A 24,287-nucleotide genomic window follows, 5' to 3' on the forward strand; every position below is an offset into this window, starting at 1 on the left:
ATGTCATCCAAAATTGTTTATTTTGGAACTGGATAATTGGCTCTTTTAATTGTATTATGATTTGGTATTGTATTAATGTGGCTTACATTGGATTGTTATTAATGAAAAATTTATAAAAATTATAAAAGAAGAAGATTGTCTTCCATGAACACGGTTTTAACTCACAGGTGACTGTGGAGGTCAATTCTGGATCCACACGTCCTTCCACAGTGGGGACATAGGTTTCCAGGTGGGAGTTGATCATGGTGAGGGCTTGCCAAGTGTGCCTTCCTCTTAGCATGTTTCTCCCTTTTATCCTGAGTCTGAGCATCTTCAAAGTCTATGACACCTTTGGTAAAAACTGTTCTCCAATTGGAGCGCTCACAGGCCAGTGTTTCCCAATTGTCAGTGTTTATACTACATTTTTGACATTTGCCTTGAGATTTGTCTTTAAACCTCTTTTGTTGTCCACCTGCATTATGCTTTCCATTGTTAAGTTGGGAATAGAGTAGTTGCTTTGGAAGACGATAATCAGGCATCCAAACCACATGACCAGTCCAACGAAGTTGATGTTGAATCATTGCTTCAATGGCTTAGTTTGTCTGTCTTCCCAAGTGATATGTAAAAATTTTCAGCGACACCTTTGATGGAATCTTTCGAGGAGTTGGAGATGGCATTTATAAGTGGTCCATGTTTCAAAAGAGTAAAGCTAATAGTACAATAGTTTTTTAATAGTTTTATCTACCAATCCATAGCACTGAAGAGGGTGAAATCAACTATCAGCATTTGCAAATTCTGTCCTTCTGGCATCATCAGAGATCAAGGACCCATTTTGGCCAGGCAAAGACACTCAAAGAGGGTGCAAAGCAAGGCTGGTAAGGGGTGCAGCTGGGAAGAAGGTCTGGCCACATTTGACCCTCGCCTGTGGTTTCCTGCCCTGGTGCTAGATGCACCAATAATCTGACTTGATACAAAGCAATTTCATAAGTGTCATTATGTAAGCTGAATGACTGAACTCAATTTCATTCTGCTTCACTTCACCCATTAAAAAGAGATAAAGCAAAAACTGTTGATGACTGGGTGCTCGTCTTTGTCCATTTACAAATGTGCTCCAGGATGTACTACAATACAGGAGAACCATTATCCTATTTCTGAGCTGCCTCCTGCAGTGTGCAGAGTAACTTACCAGCAGGGAAATAAAAATAAATCAGGAATCATTTGGAATGATACCCTTTTGGAGGCCTGCTTTAAAAATGCTTAGACTTGACCATCATGTGTCTGTCTGCAGGGTTCCAAAAACTATTTCTAGAAAATAGAAGCCTTGGGTGACTGCCGTGGTCACTGAGCAAGAGGCTCATAGAAGAAAGGGGGCCTGGTGGCAAGACAGAAGGGGGAAGCGGGATTGAAGACCCTTCTCCCATATTATACAATGTGACCTTTACACAGCTCTTATTCTAGTTTATGAGAGGGAAAGCTTTTCTTGAGGTCACATCCTCCCTGGCTAGAGAAGGGCATTAAGATTAATTTGATTTGTATCCCACCCTTTCTGCCAAAAGAGCCCAAGGTGGCAGGTATAGCAATAACAAAACATCTAAAACCACAAACAAAAACAATTTAAAAACATGCTTTAAAACCAGTTTAAAACATTCTCAACCAGTGGTCTCAGAATTGCCAGGAACAGTGTCTGTTTATTGAGCATTCATCCTGATTTGTTTGCAGGAAGATTTGATGACATTGGCTATTTCCCCCCTCAATTCTTAAATTGGTTTTGCAATAATATTGCATTAATTGAACACAGTAAAATCCATACAATATATAAACCTTCTGTTGCTATGGATTTTCCTGGCAGTACCATTTCTGGCAGGCAGTACCAGTGATACAAAGAAAAAGGCACTTCAATTTCTCATGGTGCCTGGAGCCACATTGCACAGGAGCATGGAGGAACATCAAAAATTGCTGGTACCCCACTCTCAGCCACTCAGCACTCAGAGCATAATGCCAGAGCATAAAGAGGTGTGTGTCAAAGATGGCTATTTTCTGAGACCCTGGCAGCTGCCCACAGATGACATAAGTTGATACTGGACCTGGTTTAAACAATTAAGGAGGCCACATTCCCTCAGAAGCTACATGTTGGTGGTAGGCAGGACCAGAAGTAAAAGGAGGTGGATGCTACTTTCCCCTTTGTATAGGAGGCTCTTTTCCAACCATGAAAAGCTCAGTTTGCACACACAATCACACCCACGCACCCCTCCTTCATCCAGACAGGCAAGAAACATTATTACAGTTCTATCAAGGATGCCTTCCAGCAGGCAAAGCATCTGTGGAGGGTACAGACCAAAGCTAACCACAGAGACAGGATCTTGGGTTTCCCATCCTTGCTGCAACAGGGCATGAGCTTCAGGATGAGATTAAGTTGTTCACTAACCACCAGATTCCAGCTAATTGAAGGAAAAGCAGTATGGTGACCTGTGTAAAAGCTTTTGGCTCAGCCTGGCTCATTGCTCTGGGCAATGAGGGGAGCTTGTTGTGTGTTGTGATAGAACCTGACTGCTTTTGCTTTGGTGCCTCCAGCAAAGCATTCGGCAAAGTTGAGCAGTTCTAATAAGTTCAATTCCCTTGGATGGCAATCACTGTACAAGTAGAAACACTGGCAGCAATCCTGATTTTAATTTTTCATGTTATGTCTCCCTTGATGCCAGAAGTTCTTAAATGGATTAAAAACATGTGTTTATAATGTTTTCTTTTTAAGTGTTCTGTACTCATTTAAAGTTTTAAATGGACTGTTAAAATCTGGCACCTTATCCTTGGGATGGAGGAGACTCCACTGCTTAATGTTACCTGTTTTTGAAGTACAGATGTTCTTGCATTTCCCTCCAGGTTATGTGCTAAAAAAAAACCCCACACCCAATTGCTCTCACTTTCAGAAGCCTATTATGCCCGCAAGGATGAATCAACACTGGGATATTATGGTGAAATTCTGGGCATCCCCTTGTTTCGTGGAAGCAGCTGCCATATTAGAAAGGCAACTAAAACAAAGCAAGAGTAAGAAAAGCAATATACAAAGTCACAAGAGCAATGAAGATACATAAGAAGTTATAGTGAACAGTTGCATCCTGGAGATCTGATCCAATATTTCAGGTATTTGGATAAATTGCAATTGTTATGCAATTGTGGCTATCATTTCTGCTTGTTGATATCTCTCTATCTCTGTATGTATGTATGTATGTACATGTATGTAAAACATGTTCATTTTACAGCCCAATTCAAACCCAAGATCTGCCAAGATGAGCTTGGAATTGGTGGATCTTGGCCTCTTGGGCTTTCCTGCCTGTGTCCCTTGTTCAGTTGGCAGAACTTACATGTGACCTAGCAACCCAGTGGAAGAAGTTAGCACAAAGGGCGGTGTTAGTCAAACTCCTCCCGAACAGAGAACTTAAACTAGCATCAGTTATGACAGCTTTCTATAATTAGGATTGCTGTGTCAAAATGTTCAATATAAAACATTTTTTCTTTATTTCCATGGCTTTTTAGGTTCCTGTTACCTTGTCTGCTGATTTTTTAAATTAGGAGGACAACCACTGAAGCACATCGTAACCCATCAATTTCTAAATTCCAAAAGAAGGTGGCGGAGGGCCCTTTGACCCTAAAGTCTCCATCCTTTGTAACCACAATTCAGTTAATGATTACAGGAGAATCAAGCGAATTGGAATATATGTTTTAATGTCTGCATTTATAAATTATGCAAAATTCCAGAACATTTACAGTGTTTCATATTGCCTCACTTGAAGATAGAGATGTGGAGAGTTCTGCTTCTGCCAGAATCTAGACCAGAGTCCAGGGTTCTGATTAGAGTGGTATTGTTTCAAGAATGAATCCAGATCTCACCGGCTCTAGTGAGTTCTGAGTCTGTTCTGGAAACAGCAAGCTATATGAAGAGTAGCACAATGTTGGCTCATGTGGCAAATAAGTCTCTTGTCACTACTTAGGTGAAACATCTGAGAAGCTCTGTTATGTACTGAGTTGAATAGAATCCAAAATGCAGCAGTCTGATTGGTCCTAGAACAATAGGATTCAGAATGTAGCAGTCTGATTGGTCCTAGAACAATAGGATTCAGAATGCAGCCGTATGATTGGCCCTAGAACAATAGGATTCAGAATGCAGCCGTATGATTGGTCTGCAGGAGCCACCCAATCCAGCTCCAGATGGAAGTGAATCCGCAACCCGATTGGCATACAGGAGTATCCCGGAATTAGCCAATCACATGGGGTCCATTGTGTAAATAGTGTATATAAAGCAGACATTTTGGGGGAACTGCATTCCTCGCTACAATGAGCTGAATAAAGAGCATGAAATCCACACTTGACTCCGAGTATATTTCAAGCTCAAAAGAAGCCAAGAGAGTTTCAATAAGTCTATTGACATTTCTCAGGGGCTGGCTATGCATCTTGCATCCCTAACTGCTAGCAATTGAGTTAGTTGGTGGTTGTTTTCATTGCTGTGCAAAATTCTGGAGGGGCCTGTAAGTGCACCCCCTGGAGAAAGGTGATAATTGTTTTTTAAAGGTTTGAAGGTTTGAGAAATGGGAGCATTGCTCATATAGTGTACACACATCCCAGGTTCACCTCTGCTTAGTGATGTAAGAACACATTGTTTTCTGTTTTGCACTGTATTTGTCACAGGTGTTTCCCTTCTGCTGCAGTTTGTCTTTTGCCAAAAACGTAGTTCTTCATCTCGCAGCTGCTGTGGCAAAATCACATAACTTACTTAATCATGAAGTTATATTGTCATTACATTATTCCACTCTGTTAAACTCAGTGCAAAGGAAACACAAAGCAGTGTGCATAATCAGTTACTGCATATATTGTTTGTGGGCTGAAAGCAACAACAGAAGCAGAGACCGATTGTATGGACAGAATAGATTCCCATTCATGGAGCAAATCAGCAAACCTCAGCCATTTCCACTCCTATTTCTGTTTTCGATGGAAAAAGTGTAAGTAGGTTTTTGCATTGTTTCCAACACCTTTAATATCCTGTTTGACCAGAAGTCACAGTGTTTGGGGGAGAGCAGGGGGCGGACAGGGGTGGCAAAGCTGTGGTTTTCCAGATGTTGTTGGATTGAATCTTCCATCATACCTGATGATGGTTCGTCATGCTGCCTAGGCCTGATGGAAGTTGAAGTCCAACAACTTCTAGAAGGTCACCAGGACACCAGGGGGCATAACTCCAGTATGCACTACAGGAAGTGATGCTCCTCTCTATCTACTTCCAACTCTTTTCTACCTGTCTCCAGTCTACAAAGGTCAAGAACCATTTTTTCTCCCCCTCTCAGTGCAGATGACAAGAAGTATGCAGAATGTGGTGAAGACATCATGTTTATTTCTTGCTGAAGACTGGTTACTTACTTACATCACAATCATGGACTATTTAATAGGATCTTATACTCTCTGAAGAAATCTAAGAATAAATATGAAAAAAGAAAAAAATATTTTATTCCAATGGTCTCTGAAGATATATTTTACATTTTTAAACATACTCTCTTGATTTTATGTTGAATATAGAAAGTATAGACTCTTATCTCCAAGGGTAAAAAAAATCCATCTGAATCTTGTTACTCACCACAAAAAAAAAAAATCCATTCATTGTCCAAAGCAAAGATTAGCTATACATTAATGATGCCACACAGGAAGTGCTCATTGTCCCAGAAAGCCTCCTAGTCATAGTCAACATAGCTCTTGTTTGGAGAAGAAACTGTTGTGGTAAAATGTCACTGTCTTGGGTGACCTTCTACTGGTTCTTCAGGCTGCAAAAAAGGGGGGGGGAGCTTCTTACTCATTTGCAACAGGAATGAAAGCACAAAATCAGAGGGCTCTCTGGAGAGAGGTGGGCCAAAGAACAGGCCTTAACAAGTAGCCCCTTGTTTATGGGATGCTGTCTCCAGGGAGGCTAACCTGGCACCAACCTTGTCATCATTTTGGTTATTGAGAGCTGTTTGTTTTCCAGAGTTTTGGGGCAGCACCATTTATATTATTGCATAGTTAAATCTGCTTTCAATCATGTTTCTGTGGTTTTATTGCAACATTTACATTTTTTGTTCTAAATTGCTTTGGGACTTAGCTAGTGGGAAGTGAAGTACACATTTCACAAACCTAACCAAATGATAAGACTAGTGGCCATGCTGTGGCAAAGCTCACACACTTTTTTGTGAAATGCTTCACTCCCCTGGGGAGGGGGAGAACTGGCAATGTCCTTTCCATATTAAATGTTCAAATTACCTGGGGATGGGGGTCCAACATCTTCAAAATGCCCTGCACATGCTCTCTGCGGCCCTTTCCATTCAGGTTCCTTGCCTGCAGGACAAGGTGTGACCACCAACCCCCCTCTGCAAAATTTCCTTTTAAATTCTCAAATTAACACCAGTGTTGTGGCATAAACAGCTTGCTGGACCATTTCAATGTTTCCTGCTTGTTTGTATCTTCCCACTGCACTTCAACAAAACACTGCAAAAAGAAGAGTAAATAAAAGAGGAACCTCAATGAGGTCACATGTAGGATTGCATCTCACGGTCTCTTGGTGTCATTGTACATATAGTTGTTATCAAGATTGTTTGGGGGCCATGTCATTCAGCTCCTGCACCACACCAAAAGAGAGACTTGATGCAACCATAGGCACAACACAATCACAAAGACTGTTTCTTTGTTGTGTTTTCTCCCTTCCCCCATGTGCATGTGAAGATTGAATGCAGCCTGAGACTGCGGGAGAAATGAGTACATTTTAGGTGCATCCAATTGACATGCGACTGACTGGCACATGCACAGGTCCTTTTGGACCCAGAAGAGGGAGGAATGGGGGTGGAATGGGGGGGTGCTAACAGGGCAGAGCAGGCTTAGGCACACACTCCCGACCTGCGCAGGGGCCAGGAACCAACACCTGAGCAAAATGGCTGGTGCCTGGTGCAAGTAGGCATTTAAAGGTGAATGCACTTTACAAAACAATATGAAAACAGAAACATGGCTATCCTTCAAAATTCACACTTCTTCCAATTTTGCAATTCAGTTTTCCAGCCAAGTAACCTGTAAAAAATGCATATGCTGGGGTAAAGTGTCTACAAAAATGCCTATATTATTGAAAATAACATGCAAAAATTGACATATATTGGGGAAAGTTAATTTGCAAAAATTACACACAAATACATATATTTGGAGAAACAGAATCTCTGGTAGGTAAACTGCCCAATTCCTAGAGGGTTGAACTAGGATGTGGGTGACCAGGGTTCCAAACCCTCCTCAGCCATGAACATAGCTGGAGTAATACATGACTGGAAAGGTTTGCAGTTCCACAAGCATAGGTGTGCACTGCCTCGAAATAAATAGAAGTGAACAAAAGAAGGCTCACTAGGGGGGCATTGCTAAAAAAAGTCAACCAGAGGCTCAACTGAATAGAATCACATGCACCTCAAGGCCTATGCAGCCTCAACTTAAGGTGGCCCCCGGCCTGGCTTTTTACAGGCCCCAGCTGACTGCACAACCTGGCCTTTTATATACCTGCTGAGACTGACAAATCATCTGACCCTCTTAGATACCTGCTGAGATTGACAAGTCATCTGACCCTCACCTGAATCTCATAGCTCTCCGGTAGCTGCCTCTGATCAGTTATCATTTAACTCTTGGGGGAAATAATTAGCATCACACATCAGGCCTGGGCAGGCCGGGTCGTCACAGGGTAGAGACGCCACAGGGTAGAGACGTGCCTGGGGAGAGGAATATTCCCTTTGAAATAAGGGAAATTTAAGGGATATAAAAAATCAGGGATAGCAGCAGGAAACGGCTTGGAATAAGGGAGTTTCCTGCAAAAAAGGGAGACTTGACAGCTATGGCCATGAAGCCCAACCCCCCTCACAGGATTAAATGAGGAGCCAGCCTGAGATCCTTGAAGGAAAAGGTGAGGCATAAAGGCAAGCAAAAAATAAATTCTGTGCTCTGCTGATTTTGCACCAGCAGGACAGAAGGGCCAGAGTAGCTCTGTGTAGAGCAGAAGTTCCCAGGCACAGTCCCCAGAGGATCTCCAGGTAGGGCTGGAGACCTCTTGTCTGACACCCTGGAGAGCCACTTCCACTCAGTGTGGAAAATAGTGAGCTGTATGAACCAATGGTCTGGCCCAGGACAAGGCTGTTCTCTATGTTGTTGTTTCTGTGGGGTTCATTATTTTGTCTCTTCTTCTTTTCTCTGGTGCTTTCTGTCCCAGTTTTCCCCCTCCCACTGGTTGCAATGGGAAGCACAATCAGCTCACCAACTCCAGGGCTGATGCCAGGGGCGTAGCAAGGTAAATTGGTACCCAGGGGCAATTTTTTTTTGTCAACCCCCCCCCCCAGGCATGGGAAGGTCAGGTGGTACCTGGTGCGGAAAATTTCTTGTCAACCCCCCCATTGACCCCCCCCCGCAAAAAATGGTTTTACATTATTTCATATTTTCTTACAAGGGAATAATAACAAGTAATAATAATAAAAAACTTTTATTTATATCCCACCCTGCCCGGCCTAAGTTGGGCTCAGGGTGGCTAACATCAGATACATAACATTGGTACAAAATCAAACAATAATTAAATTACCTCCTAAAAACATCTCAAAATCAAATTAAAGTCTGATTAGATGGCTTTCTACAGGGTTAGGGTTGGGAACAGTAAAGTGTTCTCTGAACTGAAATTTCAGCCTTTATGACATAGGAAAACAGCCAAGTGAACAGCTATTTTGGTGGAGGAGGGTCAAGATATTAACCGATATGCATGAAATTTCATATACAGTGGTGCCTCGCAAGACGAAATTAATTCGTTCCAAAATGTTCAGCAGCCTGGCCTGTAGGCTGCAACTTCTATTTCAAGATCCAGAAATAATCTACCTATATTGAAATGAAAGCTTCTCTCAGGCTCTGACTGGCTCCCAGCAGCCCTGTCTTCTGATTTACAGAAAGAGTTATAAAAACCATTCCAGATTCCAGCAATGCTTATACATTCTGTTCTGTGAGTAGGAACCACCTGTTGCAATTTGTGTGATCTCTCCCCCCCCCCAATCCCAGTTCCTATCCACCCTTGTCTAAGTTTTGAACTACAACTCCCATCAGTCATGGCTGAGGCTAATGAGAGTTAACGTCCAAAACATCTGGAGGGCACCTGGTTGGTGAAACAGGACTAGACAATTTGTTCTAGGAACAAATTTAGATGAGGAAAATTGCAAAAGAAGCATCCCTAGAAGAGAGTGGATGATCTTGAATTATTGGGGTGCTGTTTTATACCTAGCAATTTGTCTTCCTGCACAGGGTTGTCTTCTCTGGGTGGCAATGGCTCTCCAGAAGCTGAGACAGAGACTCTTTTGAACTACTATCTGATCCTTTTTAACTGGAGACCCCAGGGATTGAACCAGGGATCTTCTGCAAAGCAGGGTATTCTGCCAAATAGTCATTAAGCTGTAGCACACTTTGTGTATTAAGTCTACACTCCTCAGCCCAAGCAGGCCACATTTGCTTATGAATCTCAAACAAAACCAAAGTGAACTTTTTTTTTAAAGGGGGGATGAAATCATAGGGGGAAGGTGACATTTTCTCGAGCAAGATAGAGATAATATTTTGATTAGCTCAAATCTCAGGATAACAAAGCAGCTTATGTTAATAAATACCAGCTCCAATTAGGCAGCTGTGCTCACAGTCTAAATAAAACCAACAACTAGTGTGCAACGTATCTCACCAGCCCTCATTAAATCATCCAACCCTCAGCTGCAGAAGCAATGTGGATTTTTAACATTGTTATTGCAGCGCTTCAAGGGACTCGATGAGCAGGCGAGGGACAACTGAAAGAAGAAAAAGGAGGCGACACATTCTTCTGGAAAGGTCTATCTGAAAAAGAACATTGAATACATGGAGCAAGCTTTGCTATCAAAAACGATCTTGTGAAGCTCCTGTCAGAAGTCCTTACCGACATTAATGAGCAACCCTCAACCCTTCGAATAAAGCTCTCCAAAAACCAACAGGCTACTATTATAAGCACTTATGCACAATGCTGGATGCTGATGAAGGATACCGTCCTATCAGTGACGCCTAAGGAATATAAAATTATCCTCCTGGGTGATTTTAATGCAAGAGTTGGGCGAGATTTCGATCTGTGGCCTGGGACTATTGGCAACAGCAACCAGAACGGAATCTTACTTTTGATGATAAGTGCAGTGCACAACCTTGTTATTACCAACACACTCTTTCAACAGAAAAATAAATAAAAAAACTTCATGGAGGCATTCTCGGTCAAACCAATGGCACCTCTTAGACTATGTTATTGTCTGTGCTAAAGATCACCATGATGTGCTCCTTACCAGAGCTATGATGAGTGCCAATGACTGCTGGAAAGATCACTGACTAATACACAGTGGATATCAAGATTATACCTCAATGCAGGCTTCAAGGAAGGAAACCAACGCGCAAAATGAACACTCAAGCCCTTCAAGATCCCATTAAGCAGGATTGCTTCCAAACAACTCTTAAGGACCATCTGCTTTCAGAATCCCCTGATAACATTGAGGAACACTGAACCAAGCTAAAAACATCCATTATTGCAGCTGTGAACAAACTATTGGAAACCAAACCAAGAAACACCAGGACTGGCTTGATGAGAATGACAGTGAGATTGAATGCATGATTGACAAGAAAAGGAAGGCCTTACAGATCTGGAAAAGAGATAGAAACTGTGCCACTAAGAAAAAACCCCTATGCCAACGCTAAGGCTGAGGTTCAAAGAAGAACCAGAGAACTAAAAAACACCTGGTGGAAAAAAAAAGCTCAAGAGATCCAGCACTTAGCCAACACACATGATGCACAGAGTTTCTTTAAAGCCACAAAGACCATCTATGGGCCAATAAATCATGGCATATGCCCCCTACACTCAGCAGACGGTACCATACTTCTGAAAGATAAAGAAGCTATTGCACTGCGCTGGAAAGAACATAATCAACATCTCCTTAACCACAACTCCCCCGTAGCTGCTGAGGTCCTCTCACAAATTCTGCAAAAACAAGTTAGAGATGAGCTTGCAGTATCTCCAAATCTGGGAGAGTTGTGTACAGCTAGTAAACAAATGGAAAAACAACAAAGCCAGTGGACCTGATGGGATACCTGCCAAAATCTTCAAAGTGGCAGAATTGAACTTACACAACAACCTCAAAAGCTCATTGAAAAAATCTGGGAAAGAGAAGAAATCCCAGCAGACTTTAGAGATGCCAAAATTATCAATCTGTTTAAAAAAGGTGACAGAACTGATTGTGGAAACTATCTCTCTATTAGCTGCAGCCGGCAAAATTCTTGCAAGGATCATAGCAAACCGTCTCATAACAATATCCGAGGTGACCCTTCCTGAGTCCCAAAATGGTTTTTGGCCTTCTAGGGGGACAGTGGACATGATTTTCACTGCTCAACAGCTTCAAGGAAAATGCAGAGAGCAAAACCAACCCCTGTATATAGCTTTTATTGACCTGACTAAGGCTTTCAACACTGTAAATTGTAATGCCCTGTGAACTGTCCTTCTGAAAACTGGCTGCCCAGATAAATTTGTGAACATCCTTCGGCTCCTCCATGATAATATGACAGCAACAATCGCAGATAACAATGGCTCTCAAAGTGAACCATTCACAGTGGGATCAGGTGTTAAACAGGGTTGTGTTATTGCCCCAACTCTATTCATTATTTTCATTGCCATGATCCTACACTTTGTTGAAGGGAAACTCCCCACCGGAGTAGAAATCATATATTGAACAGATGGAAAGCTCTTCAATCTGAGCAGGCTGAAAGCAAAGAGTAAGGTTATCATAACTTCCATCATAGAGCTTCAGTATGCTGATGACAACGTAGTGTGCACACGCTCAGAGGATGACCTCCAAACCATCCTAAATATCTTTGCAGACGCTTACGAAAAGCTTTGCCTATCATTCAACATCCAAAAAAACCAAAGTGCTGCACCAACAAATACAAAATAACCCCTCTGCAGAACCACAAATCCAACTCAATGGTGTAACATTGGAAAATGTTGATCACTTCTCCTACCTAAGCAGTTATCTTTCCATGAGGGCCAACATTGATGCCAAAATCCAGCATCACCTGAGCTCTGCGAGTGCAGCTTTCTCCCAATTGAAGTGCAGAGTGTTTGAGGACTGGGACATTCGCAGGGAAACCAAAATGCTTGTTTACAAAGCTATTGTACTACCAACCTTACTATATGCTTGTGAAACATGGACCACTTATAAATGCCATCTCCAACTCCTCAAAAGATTCCATCAATGGTGTCTCCGAAAAAATTTACACATCACTTGGGAAGACAGGAGAACTAGTATAAGTGTTCAGTGGGACAGAAGCAAAGATCACCAGTGTCGAAGCAATGATTCTTCAACATCAACTTCATTGGACTGGTCATGTTGTGCAGATGCCTGATCATCGTCTTCCAAAGCAACTACTCTATTCCGAACTTAAAAATGGAAAGTGTAATGCTGGTGGTCAACAAAAGAGGTTTAAAGACTGTCTCAAGGCAAAACTAAAAAAAATGTAGTATAAACACTGACAACTGGGAAACACTGGCCTGCGAGCGCTCCAGTTGGGGAACAGCCTTTACCAAAGGCTTTGAAGACACTTGAACTCAGGACGCAAGGGAGAAACGTGCTAAGAGGAAGGCACGGTTGGCAAACCCTCACCGTGATCAACTCCCACCTAGAAACCTACGTCCCCACTATGGAAGGACGTGTGGATCCAGAATTGGCCTCCACAGTCACTTACGGACTCATTGTTAAAACTGTGTTTATGGAAGACAATTTTACTCAGCTATGAGGGATCGCCAAAGAAGAAGAAGAAGATCCCCATTTGAGCCTACTGATTTATGTAAAAATGTCCATAAGACGAAAACATCTAAAGCATGCATTATTATATTGTCTCCTTGGTTATTTAACTTATATGCAGAATTCATTACGTGAAAGGCTAGACTGGATGAATCCCAAGCTGGAATTAAGATTGCCGGAAGAAATATCAACAACCTCAGATATGCTGATGACACAACCTTGATGGCAGAAAGTCAGAAGAAATTAAAGAACTTTTTAATGAGGGTGAAAGAGGAGAGTGCAAAATATGGTCTGAAGCTCAACATCAAAAAAACTAAGATCATGGCCACTGGTCCCATCACCTTCTGGCAAACAGAAGGGGAAGAACCGGAAGCAGTGACAGATTTTACCTTCTTGGGCTCCATGATCATGGCAGATCATGAAATTAAAAGACGCCTGCTTCTTGGGAGAAAAGTGATGATGAACCTAGACAGCATCCCAAAAAGCAGAGACATTACCTTGTCGACAAAGATCTGTGCAGTTAAAGCTATGGTTTCCCCAGTAGTGATGTATGGAAGTGAGAACTGGACCATAAAGAAGGCTGATCACCATGCTTTTGAATTATGGTGTTCAGCCCTGAGTGCTCACTGGAAGGACAGATCCTGAAGCTGAGGCTCCAATACTTTGGCTACCTCATGAGAAGAGAAGACTCCCTGGAAAAGACCCTGATGTTGGGAAAGATTGAAGGCACAAGGAGAAGGGGATGACAGAGGTCAAGATGGTTGTACAGTGTTCTCAAAACTACTAACATGAGTCTGACCAAAATGCAGAAGGCAGTGGAAGGCAGGAGTGCCTGGCGTGCTCTGGTCCATGGGGTCACGAAGAGTCGGACATGACTAAACGACTAAACAACAACAAAAGGCCTGACTGAAGAAGAACATTTTCACCTGGTGCCTCAAGGTGTATAATGAAGGTGCCAGGTGAACTTCCCTGGGGAGAGTATTCCACAAATGGGGAGCCACAGCAGAGAAGGCTCGTTCTCATGTTGCCACCCTCTGGACCACTCATGGAGGAGGCACACATAGAAGGGCAGAGTCTGGGTAGATTCATATGGAGAGAGGCAATTCTTAAACAACTATAATGGTTGAGGTCTGTTTCCGGGCACAAATCAAAATGCTGGTGATTACAGCAATTAAGCCCCCAACAGCTTGGGGCCCAGACACCGGAAGGACCACCTTCTACCACATGGCTATGGTCATCAATCATCGGGGGCTTTCTTCATATTGCCCTTCTCCACAACCAACAGGCAGGCAGTGGCTAGGGAGGGGGTCATAATAGCTCAGGTTTCTTTGTGTTTTTTTTTAGCCTGTCCATATTCATGTCCAGAAATCCAATTTAAGGCAGGCCAACTTTAAATGTCTTTGAAGTGAAGGTCAACTTCCTCTTAACAGTCACTGCTGCTTTGGCTCAGAGGCAAAAAAGCTGAGAGAGAAATCATTTGCATTGTCTGAAGAATGGAAGAAATAAAAATGCAATGAGGGGGATCTAGTCAAAGCCGTTCATATTCATAGATGCTGAGGAAAGGTGAGGTGTGCAGAGGAAATTACAAGCAAAAAAATATAGAACATACTAAGAAAAGAAAGGTTCTTTCTTTGCAAGAGAGCAGAAAGGGAAGGTTAATGGTGCATGTGATGTTTTCCTTTCCCAAAGGCAAAGTGAGAAACCTTAAGCAGAAGTGGAGCTCAGCAGTGTTGCGTCAACTCACGGCACTCGGAGTGGGAACGTGCGCCTGGAGGGTGCCCATGTGCTGAGGGTGTGGAGGGTGAAGGATCCTACCATGACAGTCCAGGCCATGCTGGGAGCGCCTGCTTCATGCCCCCTAAAAAACCCACCCGGGACCACGGGAGCTGACTTAAAATAGTCAACTGATGAAACAGTGAAATGGTGGGATTTTATAAATTTAGAAGGGGGGGAAGGGGGGAGAACATAAAACTGTTATTTCAAAGTTCTCTTTAAGTTTTCATGAAGAGCCAAATAGACCATAGAACTCCTGCTACCTGTACACACAAACAAGCTTAGAGGATGAGCCCAAATTTCATCATTGCACGATTGCAGGGTAGTGGTTTTAAAACAGAGAAAAATAAATAAATAAACAGTAAAAGCATATAGCACATGTAAGGCATTCCACCAGGTATTTGGTAATCCAAATTTCCAACTGAAATTAAAACCAGAGTAGCACGGAGGGCTTATCCATAATTTGCACTGCCTCTTTCCTCCAGGGAAACTCAATCTTTAGCACTGGATCATCAACATTTCAGTAAAAATAAACAAAATCAAAACTTTAAAACATTTAAAAACGGCCTAATCTTTGGAAACAGGTTGCCAGAAATTGCATATTTTAGCCTTCAAATGAACAGCCACCAAGGACATTTATAAATGCCCCCTGAATGCTAATAATGAAGGGGACAGATGTACCTCACCATGAGGGGCATTCCATAATCAGGGGACCACTAAGAACCCTAAGGCCCATTCATGGGTCAGCACCAACCAGACAACACTAAGGTGGAATCTACACACACATAAAAACCATTCTGAAAATGCTTTTCTAAAAAAGCGTTTTTAAAAATACATTGAATTTTCCATAAGGCTCACCATCACCATCTAGTGTCACAATATATATCACACTTAAAAGACACTTAAAACATTTTATTTGCAGCTGTATAGCTGAGTCCCAAGTGAAACGGCTGCCAACAGGGGCTCCTCTGCCAGGCATATGGTCCAAGATGGTTGATATTGGGGGAGGCAATCTGTTAGGTACCTGGATTCCAAGCTATTTTGGAGTTTGCATGCAAGTACTAATGCCTTGAATTGGGCCCAGAAACTCACAGGACAAATCATAGAGTTTGAAGAGACCACCAGGGCCATCCAGTCCAACCCCCTGCCAAGCAGGAAACACCATCAAAGCATTTCTGACAGATGGCTGTTGAGCCACTGCTTAAAGACCTCCAAAGAAGGAGACTCCACCACACTCCTTTTCAAAAGAAAACCTTATATAAAAATGAAGCTGTGCTATGGACTCCACCCCTGAGCAACTGCTGGAGTATTTCTCTTCTCCCCCTGGAGAAATTTAGTGAAATGATCCTCCTGATTTCTCTGCCACCAACAGGGTGGATAACTTTTGAGATGCTGCTTACACATAGCTCTAATGTTTTGGCAACAACCCTTCCCACAGCCTTTCTGTCTGTGACAGGTTAGCATGTCAAGAAGAAAGACTCAGGCTTAACTTTCTCTCCAATGTGCCTGGCATTACGAAGAAATAAAGTTTCCAAGTACGTGGCTCTTTCAGCTACATTCTGAAGTGGTTCCAGGAGGGCTACACCAACCATTCAGCAGTTCCAAACTCACTCACGCAAGAGAGAGGATCAAAATAGAACTACAGGAAAAGTGAAAAGTGGAATGGCAGGTAAACAAGGAAATTGGTTCCCAACATGTTTTGAGATACTCTCAAAAATGCATGATTTTGTTTTGTTCCCAGATTTCCCTTGGGTTCAAATCTCTAAATGCATTGGAAGCCAACTTGTGCTGCTGTCTACTTTCCTGTTTTTAAATGTCTAAATCTCTCTCTTGCTAGGAAAACCCATCTTAGTTTTCCTGTATCTGAGAATGCAATCCAAACACCAGGGCCGTCTTGTCATAGATGCTGGGTGGCGCGGTGCGCTAGGGCGCCGGGCCCCCCAGGGGTGCCCCCGCGAGCCCGCCGGCATACCAGGTGCCCCTTCCCCAACCCGCCCCCGCCTCCACAGGCGGGCGGGCGCTCGCGAGCCGGCGGGCAAGCTTCAAGCCGCCCGCCCTCCGGAGCCCCAGCTGGAGCGCTGGGAAGGGCGCGCAAAGCCCCGCGCCGCTCCAAAGCCAGCGCAGGAGGGAGGTGGGCGGAGAGGCAGCACGCCGGGGGCGCCGAGGGATCGTCGCGCCACGGCGGCCGATCCCTTTAAGACGGCTCTGCCAAAAACTTTCCTCCATGCCTGTCCCTCCATTATGATCATACTCAAAAGTCAAGGGCACAACCCTAATTTCCAAAATAGATCTGATTGAAGATTGGGGGGGCAGTGTCCTTATGCCCCCACTCTCAGACTTACTCACCAAAATGTCACACCTAGCCAGCCAGACAACAAAGGGTTACTCACTTGGTCTGATGTTTGGACCCCTTCAGGTGCGCGTGATACTGTTCTATGGAGTTTAGAGTGACATTGCAGATGTTACAGGTATAGCTCCGCTTAAGACCTGTGGACAGAATGCATCAGAATTAGTTGCACTGTGTTATAAAGGTAAAGGTAAAGGGACCCCTGACCATTAGGTCCAGTCGTGTCCAACTCTGGGGTTGCGGCACTCATCTCGTGTTACTGACCGAGGGAGTCGGCGTCCAGCTTCCGGGTCATGTGGCCAGAATGACTAGGCTGCTTCTGGCGAACCAGAGCAATGCACAGAAACGCCGTTTACCTTCCCGCTGGAGCGGTACCTATTTATCTACTTGCACTTTGACGTGCTTTTGAACTGCTAGGTGGGCAGGAGCAGGGACCGAGCAATGGGAGCTCACCCCGTCGCAGGGACTTGAACCGCCGACCTTCTGATCAGCAAGCCCTAGGCTCTGTGGTTTAACCCACAGCGCCACCCGTGTCCCAGACTGTGTTATACCCATGGTTAATTATGGCAAAATTTTGCAAACACTCTTTGTCTGGCTTTCTGAGCGGCTGTTTTGAGCTACAGATCTGCACAAACCTCTGCAAATACATTCTGCCCAGTCTGCCCTTTACTGATTTTTAGGATCTTCAAATCGATCCGTATTTGATACAAATTGACCTGATTTGGTTCATGATTCGACTAAATACAGTGCACATCCCACTGCTCTCATACTTAAATCCCTCCATTGAAGCTTAATGGTGCTCAGTTGTGGCTGATGATTTCCAAAATGTATAATCTTACATTATGTCTCCCCATTGCTACAACAGATGGTTTTGCAGCCATTATCAGCTTAACATATGTTACATTGAATGCCTGAAATTTGGTGACAATACCAGACAAATTTTGTAAATGCCTAAAAACTGACAAGATTCACAAGTAAATGTTGACAGTCACCTAAAATGTGATTGTCACCATTCACTTGCATATAGGTCTGAAAAGCAGGGAATCGTGTCAGAAAATTCATTTTGGACACTGCATTATAATACATGTTATTTTTAGAAATTTGGCTGCCTTCATTAGCATGGTCACAGGTAGGTAGCCGCGTTGGTCTGCCATAGTCAAAACAAACAAACAAACAAAAATCCTTCCAGTAGCACCTTAGAGACCAACTAAGTTTGTTCTTGGTATGAGCTTTCGTGTGCATGCACACTTCTTCAGATACACTGAAACAGAAGTCACCAGATCCTAATATATAGTGAGAGAATGGGGAGGGGTGTCAAACATACCATCTCAGAAGTATTTAATTGCTCATCTTCTAACATTGTGTATGCCATCAAATGCCAACAGTGCCCTTCAGCTCTCTATATTGGACAAACAGGCCAAACCCTACGCCAAAGGATAAATGGACATAAATCTGATATCAGGAATCACAAGACAGAGAAACCAGTAGGAGAAAACTTCAGTCTTCCAAGACATTCTGTACAAGATCTCAAAGTAGCTGTCTTACTACAAAGGAATTTCAAAAATAGACTGGAAAGAGAAGTTGCTGAATTGTAACTAATTACCAAACTTAAAACCACGGAGAGACCTGGTCTGAACAAAGACATTGGATACTTATCTCATTATACCTGACAAAGCTATCTTTAGCCATCTCACCCCTTGCCTTTTCCTGTAAGACCAATTGCAGTCGTTAACAGTCGCCAACAGGTTTTCCACACCCATCAGCCAATCACCCATTCCCACCACCCTTCTGAGTCATAACCCTCCCCACTCTCTCACTATATATAAGGGTCTGGTGACTTCTGTTTCAGTGTATCTGAAGAAGTGCGTATGCACACGAAAGCTCATACCAAGAACAAACTTAGTTGGTCTCTAAGGTGCTACTGGAAGGAATTTTTTATTTTTTTATTTTGTTTTCGTTAATTGTAGGAGGTGGCTAAGGCTTCTGTTTTAGTCTATTTTTGCTATTTAGTCTATTTTTGCTATTTCAACTTTTGAAAAAACTTCTCACGGGATGATGAACATTCTGCAGCTTCCCATAGGTCACACTTCATGGAACACCTTGGGGACTGATGTAGGGATGTGGGAAAATATTACAAAAAATGGAAAAGGGAATAGAAATGGTTTCTTCATCCAATGTCCAGAATGGGAATCAATCCAGCTGTTGTTGTCATTCCACAAATGATATGTAATTGATTCCCCCCCCCCATTGCATCATTTGCATAAAAATTAATGGGGTGGAATGCCAATATAATTTGTGCCATTTTGTCACAGCAGACAGTGAGACAAATAATGTTGGTTTTGGCAGAAGACAAAGGACAGTGGAATGGAAACAATGCTTCATGTGACAAGTACAAGATGGGTTAGAAAATGACACCTTCTTACATCCCTTGATGTTGCTCCCAAGGTCACACCTTCTGGGGAGACCTGTAAGATCAGCAATAACTGCCTCCCAAAATCTTTGGGGAAATTTCTCTCACTTCCAAAAAGCAGTAGAAAATAACAAGATAACATACATATTTCCACAGGGAGACTGGTGGGAGGGGGGATTGGTCCAACCCAAAGGGAAAGTGACAGCTATGAATTTGGACAGAGACAGAGAGATGCAGACGACAGGCATAATTTTCTGCTGGAATTGGTTTTGGCAATATAAAGCCCAGTGCTGCTTGCTCTCTGGAAAACAGAGGCTGAAACAGTTATTTTGCTACCTGCCATAGATGTCTACTTGCTTCCACTGTGCTCTGCCTCTCTGATTGTACATAAACCAGATATTATAAAGCACCACAAGTCTCCACTGTTTTCTCACTCCATGAAATCAAAACTCAGCAGCAAGCAACACCCTCACTGCTCAGGGGGATGGGTAGCATGTAACAGTATTATCACAACTAATGGTTTAAATAATGAATTGTGTTAGGGATGGGGAACCTTTTTCACCTGAAGGACCATATTCCCTTCTGAGTAGCCTTCCAGGAGCCACATGGTTCTCGTGGGCAGAGACAAAACTGGAGTCACAGCAGCAAAAAATGACCAAACATTTCTAAATGGACTGGAAAACCCTTACTTTTTATTTTACTTACCAGTATTAAGATAATTTCTACATTTCTAAGTGGAGTACAGAAAACCAAATCAACAACAGACAACTAAAATAATGAATGTTAGAAAAAAATAAAAGCAATAACACAAATTACAAATAAATCAATCTGTATATAACATTTCCTTCTGCTGCTGAAGTGTTTCCCCACTCAGCACCCCTCAGCATCCTGGCTTTCAAGAATCCATGTCTCCACCCTGGCTCTCACTCAGGGCCCAAACAAACTCACAAATCACCCCCCAAATCTCACAATGAAGGAAGTTCCTGAAACCTGCTGACATCACCTACATAGGTTTGTTTTTAATGGACTGGCACCCAAGTGGATGCAGCTTCCTCAGTCTCCCAACAGTTCAGTTGCACTCCATATGGAGCCAGTTTAATTTGTTAAATAATTTATTATTAATTTTTCATTAATAACAATCCAATATAAGCCACATTAAAGGTAAAGGTAAAGGGACCCCTGACCGTTAAGTCCAGTCGCAGACGACTCTGGGGTTGCAGCACTCATCTCGCTTTACTGGCTGAGGGAGCCGGCGTTTGTCTGCAGACAGCTTTGGGGTCATGTGGCCAGTATGACTAAGCCGCTTCTGGTGAACCAGAGCAGTGCACCGGAGAGGTACCTATTTATCTACTTGCACTTTGACATGCTGTTGAACTGCTAGGTTGGCAGGAGCTGGGACTGAACAATGGAAGCTCACCCCATTGCAGGGATTCGAACCGCCGACCTTCTGATCAGCAAGTCCAAGGCTCAGTGGTTTAGACCACAGTGCCACCCGTGTCCCTATAAGCCACATTAACACAATACCAAATCACAATATAATTAAAAGAGCCAATTATCCAGTTCCGAATTAAACAATTTGGGGTGACTTCCCATGTTCTGATTATCAGGAGATGATGATGTTATTCCTGGGTCCTGCTCCAATTCTTTTAGTTAATCCAAGTACCACAGTTCTGATCTTAATTCTTTAACAGCCACTGGTGTGATGACTTTCCTTCATATTTAGCTTATTCCATATCCATTAATTTGCAAGTGGAGTTTATATCCTGTAACTTACTGTGTGAAATATTTGTTTGTATTGGTCCTTTTCTTCATGTTGTAATCAATCAATCATCTTCAGCACACCCACCCCTTTCAAGGGCGGAATTCTCAATTACACCACAGCCTCATGCCATCTTGCCTTTTCAAACCGAAAGTGAACTGGCATCTGACCATGGCTTCGGGCAGACTTCCAGCATTTTCTTCTTTCAACCTTTCCAATCTACTAACAAGCTGGTGTCTCGCCAAAACCATAATAAATCAAAGTTAGAGGACTTCCGGTTTGGTGCCGGTCAATGGTGGACGGGAGTCCGACGGCTCCGTCCTCCGCGAGGCTTTAGGGATTACCGTGCCTGCGCCACGGGTCCCTTGAAGCCACGGGAAGAGCGTCCCGTGGACCGTTTACCTCGTGGGTCCCAGACGTGCCGTCTCCGCTCCTGATTGACCCTCGTAAGGGGGAAAATCAGGCGAGCGGAGTACCGGTACGGGGCTGAAGAGGTTGCTGCCTTCGGAGGACAAAGCAGCGATCCCGCCAGACTCGAGCACCCGACACTTCCTACTTAGAGACTTCAAAAGAAACTCTGTAAGTAAAACTTTTGAACTGATTTGGAACTTTGAAAAACGCTTACAGAGAAAATTTAAAAGGAAGCCTGCTCCCTTTGAACTGTTTGCCGGAGCTTGGTAGCGCTAAAAGATCAAAGCCGCGACTAACGGAAAAGTTTTGCGAACTCTGCCAAACTTTTTAAAAGTGGATTAAAAGTTGTTTTAAGGACGTTTAAAGACTTAAAAACAGGAGATATGGCAAAAGAAGACACCGCTCGCCCTCTGGATTAGGATTCGGGGTCGGAAGCGGGCTGTAGTAAATTGTTGCCATTTTTTTTCCTTTGCTACTGTGTCAGTGACTGTTTACCAGTGGAGACATTTTAGATACTTTGTGGCCAGTTACATTTCAACATAGAGACTTGGTGGTAACACTGCAAGTAAAATATAGTTATTGACTTGGGCTACTTAAAAACCAATTTCTTTTTGACTGCAAAATAGTTTGGGACTTTAAAACTGTGAATTCTGTGCCTAGAAGTTTGACTATTGGACTTGTGTGGGACTCGTGGCTCAGCAGTCTCTTTGTTCTCAGAAGTGAACTGCTGGCCACCTGGTGTTTATTTTTAAGACTGCTGGCTTTCTGCTGTGAATGTCTGAGACGGTTACTACAGCAACGGGAGTGACCTTGAGATTACAATTGCAGAGCCCACAGGAAATGCATGAGAGCACTAGATCTAAAACATCTAGCTCTGCACAAAGAAAAGGCTCTGTTTCCCTAACTTTACAGGAACAAATGGAGAGATTAGCTGCAAGTGTAGCAGAAATAACAGAAGGACTTAAAAGTGTGACTGAGGGGTTGAAGCAAACGCAGGCCTCAGTTAATACAATTAGCACATCAGTCAATGCTACAGTCAACTCTGCAATAGAAAAACTCCAAGTTGATATAAAAGCTGACATAAAAAATTCCACCGATACATTGGAGAGATCAATCGGCCAAATTGAGGAAAATGTAAGAAAGAACAGAGATGAAATAAATAAAATAGCTCAGGAGGTAACAACTTTGAAAAAGGATTCGGAGGAATTCAAAGTGGTCAAAGAAAAAATAAAAAAAGTGGAACAGAAATTGGACAACATAGACTTGGAGAATATAGAGAGAATTGGAACACGACAGAGAACTGTAGAAGAATCTCTTGCCTTTCTTCAACTCCACCAGAGAGAGGGGAACATTCGTTTGAGAGGTCTTCAAGAATTGGAGGGTGAAGACCTGAAAGCTTATATTGTAGAGCAATTCTCGTCATATTGGCAATTGGAAGAAGTAAACGTCTCAGCACGCATAGTGAAGGCCTTCAGATTTGGGCCTAGAGGATCCAGAGGGAAGAAAAGCACCAAAACAGTCAGTGACTGCTTGGTCGTGCTGCATGATAGAAACGACAGGGACTTCTTCCTGGATCTGCATTACAAAAACAACCTGGTGGTACAGCAGAACAAAGTCATTTTTTATAAGGATATCCCCAGATTTTTCCTGGACAAAAGAATTACTTATAACGACCTGGTTGCTGAGCTAAGAAGAAGAAACATCTCCTTCAGTTGGGAATTTCCAGAAGGCCTTGCATTCACGTTTGAGGGGAAAAAGATAAGAATTAGATCCCCGGCTGAAAAGCAAAATTTTTTGGATAAACATCTGGAAGAGTTTAAAGGTACGTCACTTGATCCATCATTTCTGTACAGACTTCCAGGATTACCCCCACCGCCGGGGGTACCAGGACCAAGGGATAAGGACCCAGAAGAAGGTAAGAAAGCGGAAGCAACTGGAGGAGAAGATTAAAACAAAGGAAAATGGCGTTTAAATTAATGACATGGAATGTTCGGGGGTTGAACCAGAGACCAAAGAGACGCAGAGTATTTCATGGATTGGAAAAGAAAAATTTGGACATTATATGTTTACAGGAGACCCACATAGTTCGGCGACATAGAAGATTACTACAAAATAAAAAACTAGGCCAAGAGTTCATATCATCAGACAAGGTCAAAAAGAGAGGAGTAGTAATATATGCAAAGGAGAAATACAGCCCAAGACAGCTATTTAAAGATGAAGAAGGGAGATACATTGCAATTGAAATCAAAATACAAGGCGAAAAATTCTTGATCCTGGGACTTTATGCACCAAATGATGGAAAGTCAATCTTTTACAAGAAATTACATGATCTGCTGTTGGACTATTTGGACTACAAATTAGTTTGCCTTGGAGACTTTAATGGTGCAGTTTCCACATTAATGGATAGATCCCAAAGAACTAAATTAACAAATGATGGGAAACTACCAAAGACTTTTTTTGAAATGGTGGATAATTTGAACTTGGAGGACGCTTGGAGGCTGAAAAACCCCACCGATACTGAGGCAACTTACTTCAGTGAATCTCAGCAGTCATGGTCGAGGATAGACTACATCTGGACATCGAATGAATTGGCATCGAAAATACAAAAAGCAGAAATCGGCCCAAAGACTTATTCGGATCATAATCCTGTACAGGTAACTCTCAAAATGGTTTCCAAGGGTTCTTTCAGATGGAGAATGGATGACGCGTTGATGAGAGACACCAAGCTGGTAGAAAGAGCTGCGAAAAAGATGA

General features: G+C 42.9%; 1 protein-coding gene across 3 annotated transcripts in view; it reads right to left on the bottom strand.

The window, feature by feature from the left end:
• Positions 1–5,280: 5,280 nt before the first annotated feature.
• Positions 5,281–24,287, bottom strand: part of ZMAT4 (zinc finger matrin-type 4) — a 241,476-nt gene continuing 222,469 nt past the window's right edge. For 2 of the 3 annotated variants that reach the window (XM_033158971.1, XM_033158970.1), the window contains exons 6-7: positions 16,997–17,093; positions 5,281–5,434 (exon numbers count right to left, since the gene is read on the bottom strand). In XM_033158971.1, the coding sequence (XP_033014862.1) occupies positions 5,416–5,434; positions 16,997–17,093 (116 nt within the window). In that variant the 3' untranslated portion in view covers positions 5,281–5,415. Of the gene's footprint in view, positions 5,435–5,605; positions 5,781–16,996; positions 17,094–24,287 lie in introns of those variants that run through there. The other variant, XM_033158972.1, reaches the window with a different exon arrangement.

The sequence above is a fragment of the Lacerta agilis genome, chromosome 8 (genome assembly GCF_009819535.1).
Source record: "Lacerta agilis isolate rLacAgi1 chromosome 8, rLacAgi1.pri, whole genome shotgun sequence".
Lineage (NCBI taxonomy): Eukaryota > Metazoa > Chordata > Lepidosauria > Squamata > Lacertidae > Lacerta > Lacerta agilis.